The sequence below is a fragment of the Sinocyclocheilus rhinocerous genome, unplaced genomic scaffold (assembly GCF_001515625.1).
Source record: "Sinocyclocheilus rhinocerous isolate Xijiao unplaced genomic scaffold, SAMN03320098_v1.1 scaffold869, whole genome shotgun sequence".
NCBI lineage: Eukaryota > Metazoa > Chordata > Actinopteri > Cypriniformes > Cyprinidae > Sinocyclocheilus > Sinocyclocheilus rhinocerous.
In genome coordinates this window covers 924,433-930,432 of record NW_015653483.1, presented here as the reverse complement: position 1 = coordinate 930,432, position 6,000 = coordinate 924,433, and the positions used below count along the sequence as shown (strand labels likewise).

Here is a 6,000-nt window from a genome sequence, read left to right as displayed (position 1 = left end):
CTCTCTCCCTCACGCCCCCCCCCCTCTCTCTGTGGGTATGAGTGAGCGAGTGAATTGTGTTTGGGGGTGGTTAGAGCTAGAATATGCATATTGCTCCGTGAATGCAACAGCGAAATACAGGCTGCACTGTGTGTTTGTATGGAGCATGTGTGTTTTTGTGCTAATGTTGGGGTGGGAAAGATCAAATATTCATGGGTTTGGTGCCACACTGATTGTGGTGAATGGGAAGGACTACTTTCGAAAGGGAGGGAAATACGAGAGTTTGTCCGAAATCGTATACTTTCAGAGTAAATACTATATTTGATATTATAAAAGTACTTTACAGTAAATAGATAGATAGATAGATAGATAGATGGATAGTAATCTATAATATAAAAATTATGCATCTATCAGTCTTGTCTTTTTATCCATTCAGCCAACGACCTGTCTATCCGTCCATCAATCTATCCGTCTATCAATCTAGCGTTTAATCTATCTATCGTTCTATCTGTTGATCATTTGTATTTCCCTGTTGTTCATTCTATCTATCATTCATTCTGTCTGTTGTTCAGGCAGTCTTATCTATCATTCTGTCTGTTGTTTGTTCTCTGTAGTTCTGTTTCTCAATCTGTCCGTCGGTCTTTGTGCCTGTCTGTCTGTCTGTCTGTCTATCATTCTAGTTATCAATCTCTCATTCTCTCTGTCCATCATTCGATCCATCATTCTATCTGTCGTTAGTTCTCTCCCTCTATTGTTAAACTATAGATGTGTACATGTGAACACAAAAGTTGTGTCTTTCCCTCTTATTCGTAGAGCATAGAGAAAAATATCTGTTCCTCTCCCTGAATTATGGAGTTTAGGTCTCCTGGCTTCCCCCTCCACATCTATTTTTAATTCTAATAGCATTTCTTGTGTCCCTCTGCGGACTCCCGTATGGATCCCTTCAAATGTCACTCATATTACAAATAGAGAAAAGGGCTTATGTCATCTCTTTTTCATAATGTGGCCTGAAAAAAAGGCTCACTCCTTGCCAGGTAAGTATGTTCTTGCTTGTTGCTGGGGTCTTGAGACTAGCTGTCAAGAGTTTGTGTGATTTCTTTGTTCCTCGCCTCTTTTCTCTCGTGCATATCAAAGGCTAAACCCATTATAGGCTGTAGCATGTAGTTGTGTTAGCATCAGCCTTCACAGGTTAATCATCCGAGGGGTTCGCGTATCAGATCTGCGAGTCAGTGTTTGGCTTATCGCGCCACAGTGCTGTTCACCCGCGTTCAGCTCAGCTCGCTTCTTATCAGCAGCTGGAGGTGTTACTCCCGCATACCTAAGCGCAGAGCTCCATATCGTCAGCCCATCTAAATGGGAAGAAAGCGTCCACATGTGTCCCTGCCAACCTCCACCCCGTCCTTCCAACCCTGCCTTTTTGTCTCTGATTACTGTGGAACATTTCCGTTCCCAGAGCTCCGGGACACTGATGGATTGACAGTGGGAGAGCGGAGACGGTCTCTGAATCACGCTCTTTTCGTTTAGTTTTATTTATGAGCTCGTGTCAGGCACGTACTTCAGCAGTGAACTTCAGAGAATGGCCTGTTCGATATCTGCCATCTGAGTAAGCATGTTTGTCACTTAATGATACTAGAGTGGGAAGATTTTTCTGAGGAAAATCGATTGATACACATATCTATTTGTTTTCGCTCGATTTGAATTCAAACGATGTGGCACATTCTCCCCTCTGTTTTCACTTCCTCTCTCTGCTTTTCTCTTTCTCTCTATCGAGGGTGAAACATTATAATTAGCTCTAGTTCTTAAAAGACCGTGTAAAAAATTGTTTGGCGAGTACAGTTTCTTTCCTGTGTTAACTTATTTCCTGTTGAAATATAAAGTTTTGAGTCAGACTTTTTTCTTAGTCAACTGCTTTTGCTTCGTCACAACCACGAGCATAATTTTTAAAAAATGTGTTTGAAGTAAGTCTCTTGTGTTTATAATTAGCTCTAGTTCTTAAAAGACCGTGTAAAAAATTGTTTGGCGAGTTTCTTTCCTGTGTTAACTTATTTCCTGTTGAAATATAAAGTTTGAGTCAGACTTTTTTCTTAGTCAACTGCTTTTGCTTCGTCACAACCACGAGCATAATTTTTTTTAAATGTGTTTGAAGTAAGTCTCTTGTGTTCACCAAGGCTGCATTCACTTGATCAAAAATACAGTAAAAACAGTAATATTGTGAGATATTAAAATTTTAAATAACTCTTTACTGTTTTAATATAATTTAAAATGTAATTTATTCGACTGATTGGAAAGCTGAATTTTTAGCAGTCCTTACTCCAGTGTTCAGTGTCGCATGATCCTTCAGAAATCATTCTGCTGATTTGCTGCTCAAGACCAACCAAATTGTCTATATTTGTATAAATATTTTTTGTAGCTGTAACATGTTAATTTGATCACTAATTTATAAATATCCTCAAAGCAAGAGGACAAAGTCACTAGGTTTCATTAGGTCCACCTGGCATGGCTAATATGTAGTATAGTTAAAGCATGGTGTGCTGCCAGCGTATTGGCCTCAGTCCTTGCTTACAATGGTGTGATGCCCTCCTGATTCTTATTCACGAATGGAATGGAGCCTGTGCCAAACCTCAGCAAGACTCAGCCAGGTCTCGCACATCACTGAACATGACGTTGGGCCACTGTTGAGTTTCTTCAGACATGTGCCACCAGAGTCAGCAAGTTACTTGTCACCATGCTGACTTTCCTGGAAATATGAACTATGATTTAGGCCTAGAACTTTTCCTCAGTTTCGTATTGACAGACTTTCCGAGGGTAACCATGACATCAGCCGTACCATCTGCAGCTTTGTGGCTGCTAGTCAAGCATCACGTGACTGTAATTCAGTAAAAGGATGCAGGTGCTTTGACTGAACACAAACTGCCTCTTACTGATTGTCTTCTCCATCTTCTGTTATTTGTGTGCGCTGTAAGTTTGTGTAAACGGTGAATTGCGTCTCCTCTTCCTGAGCTATTCATTCATCACAGCTGCAGTCTAATTAATGTTATTTCTCTGCTTGAAGATTATGAAACCTTTCTTTCATCTGTGTGTGTTTGTCTTCTCTCATCTGAGTTTATACAGGATGGATATTTTTAACCAAGTTTGATTTGATTGTTTGCCATGCCTTAAGATACGGTCACGTTTACAATTGTTCTGTGAATGTTCATGGGCAAAATCCTGTCACATGAGTAGGAATGAATGTGATTAAGCATTTAACAAGAGGGCGAAAGATTTCCCCCCACAAAATTCGCTGCAGGTCTGAGTGGTCAACGCAGCATATCCGTGTGCCTAACTCAAAGCCATAGCAAAATGTTGGTAATATTAGCGCACATTTACTTGTACTGTGGCAGCAACATTTTAATTCAGTTAAGACTAGCCTGAACTGGTTTGCTGGTCATAACTGGTCAGCCAGCTGATAAGTGCTCTTAACCTCTTTAAAAACTAGTCTAGGAAAGCAAGATCTTTGATCATTAAAAACACAAATTTCATAACACTCTTAAATATTGAGAAAATATTAATAATAAATTAATATTGAATTACATTATAATTTAATATATTAATTTTTTTTTAATTGTACTTTTCATAGTATTTATGTTTTTTAATTTATTGTTAAAATGATTGATTTTAGTGTTAACTGTTTTATTTTTAATTTATTTAGATGAAATAGTATATAATTTAACATGAACATGAATATAATGACCTCTTTTTACTTTTCTGTTAGTGTTATTTCTTTCTTTATGGATGTTTCAGAGCTGTATCCAGTTGATTTGGCAAACATTTCCCACCATTTAGACTGGAAAGTCTTTTGAGATACCACATTTGGCACATGATTTTAAGGCCCACAGATATATCCATGCGTGTCTGTGATTGCTAATGAGTTTTATTGATATGTGAGGGAGTTATTGTGTGAAGCTGTATAAGCCGGTGTTGAGAGTGTGTGGCTTGAAGTCAACCGTCTCCTGTGCTCTGCAGGTCAGTTCCAGTAAGGCAGCTGGGAACGCTCAGGCCAACCCCGCCGGAGGGGCTGTGGCAGGTGCTACGGGCACAGGAAGTGCTGCTTTAGCACAGGGTGATCTGGACCTGTTCAGCGAAACCAGCGGGAGCAGCAAAGCAGAGGACTCGGCCAAGAAACCTCTCTCCAAGGACTCCATTCTCTCCTTGTATGGCTCCAGCAACGTCCCACAACAGCCTGCACAAGGTACATCCATACCCCAGAGTCCCACTTTCTTATTCCTCAGAGAATAAGCGATCTGAGCGAGAGAATGCAGATCTCTAAATGGCGCTATGCATCCGGAGTCCATTTCTAATGGTGCTGTGGGAGTGTGTTTGTGTGAAAGCGAAAGCAAGCAAGGTTCTTGAGAAGCCCTGCTTTAATGGGAGTATCAATAATTCAAGCACTGCGTGTCTCAGCACTCTGATACTGCTGAACGTGGTTTAAAGCTGCCTGCTTCGCCTGCCCTACTCTCCAAAGAAGACATTTCCAAAAACCTCAGATGCTCCAAATGAAGGCGCTGCCAATTCTCCACCATCAGGACGATTTAGACGCCCCCTTTCATCCTGCACACCTCTTCTGTCTCAAAGATCCATTTCCTCTGGGCCGAGGCGAGGAACTGCACACATTAGCGCAGATATTGATCGCTCTCTTCCATCTCTGAAGCTTTGTGTGTCAGGGTCCTCTGGTCAGCTTCTGTTTTTGTCTCTTTGAACATATTGAACATGTCGTCATGTGTACATCTTCTTATTTGTGTACCTTTGTGCATTTCTGCTCCCACAGCAACTGCGATGTTCATGGGCCCATCTCAGATGCAGTTCCCTGCACAGCCACAGGGGAACTTCCAGGCCTTCCCTGGGATGGGAGGAGCCATGCCGCCCACTACTATGATGGGGGCCGTCATGGGGCAGGGCGGTGCTATGATGGGCCAGAATACGGGCATGATGGTTGGCATGACGATGCCTAATGGTTTCATGGGAAACGCACACCCAGGAGTAATGGGCTTGGCCCCAGGCATGATGGGACCTCAGGGCATGGTGCCCCCTCAAAACATGTATGCCATGCAACCAGGTCAACAAGGACAGTGGAATATGGCACAGGTATGTTATATTTGTAGGGAGATTCGCATTCGCCAGGAATTCATGTATGCCGAATGTTGAAAATAAATTATGTTTATAGTGAATGCCCCTATAAATGGTCTTATTTTTACGATTTACTTTTAATCCAAATGATGCGTGTGCTAAGTGAGGGAATATCAAAGATCACACAACAGAATTGCGCTCGTACACGCGCTCTCTCTCTCTCTCTCCCTACCGTTAAGTAACTTGTGCATTGTTTTACTTACTTGTTTTTGACATATCCGACCGAACTACAAACTTTCCAGTGATGTCTGTGAGAAAGGTATATTCACTCGACAAGCTCGCGCATCTGCGCCGCCGCGCGCTCAATCCACTCAACGTGCTTTGTTTATCAGCTCGCGCACATCAGCTATACAGGCGTTAATACTGAATGTTTAACATTATATTCATTGCATACATATACTTTGTAGACATCCTTAATCTCTAATAACTCCATTCTGCTGTCTGTTGTCGGTGTTTCATTGTCTGAATATGGCACTTAACACATGCTGTGTGGTATCGGCGTTTGGTATCGGGGCATTTTAATGAGTACGAGTGCAAGAGCTCAGTATCGGGCCCGATACCGATATACCAGTATCGGTATTGGTGCATCCCTATATATTTGGATTTGTGACTGTTAATGGTGCTGTTAGCAGTTTACCACATATAAAATGTTCCTTCAGTCACTGAAATAAGTCTCTTATGAAATCACACACGTCTCTGTGACAGCTCTAGGCCTATGAATGACATAAAGTACACTTTAGAAACATCCTATGCTATTTTAATTCTATGCTAGAAGTCCATTTGGTACATTTGGTTTGCTGAAATGCCTTTGAAGAGTGGGATTTTGGAGTGATGGCATGTGGTTCAAGGAATGCGGAA

The 6,000-nt window shown here is 41.5% G+C and overlaps 1 protein-coding gene across 1 annotated transcript in view; it reads left to right on the top strand.

Moving 5' to 3' along the window:
• Positions 1–6,000, top strand: part of smap1 (small ArfGAP 1) — a 139,822-nt gene that overhangs the window by 129,419 nt on the left and 4,403 nt on the right. The window contains exons 9-10 of the mRNA XM_016522700.1: positions 3,982–4,207; positions 4,784–5,100. Of these exons, the coding sequence (XP_016378186.1) occupies positions 3,982–4,207; positions 4,784–5,100 (543 nt within the window). The remainder of the gene's footprint in view (positions 1–3,981; positions 4,208–4,783; positions 5,101–6,000) is intronic.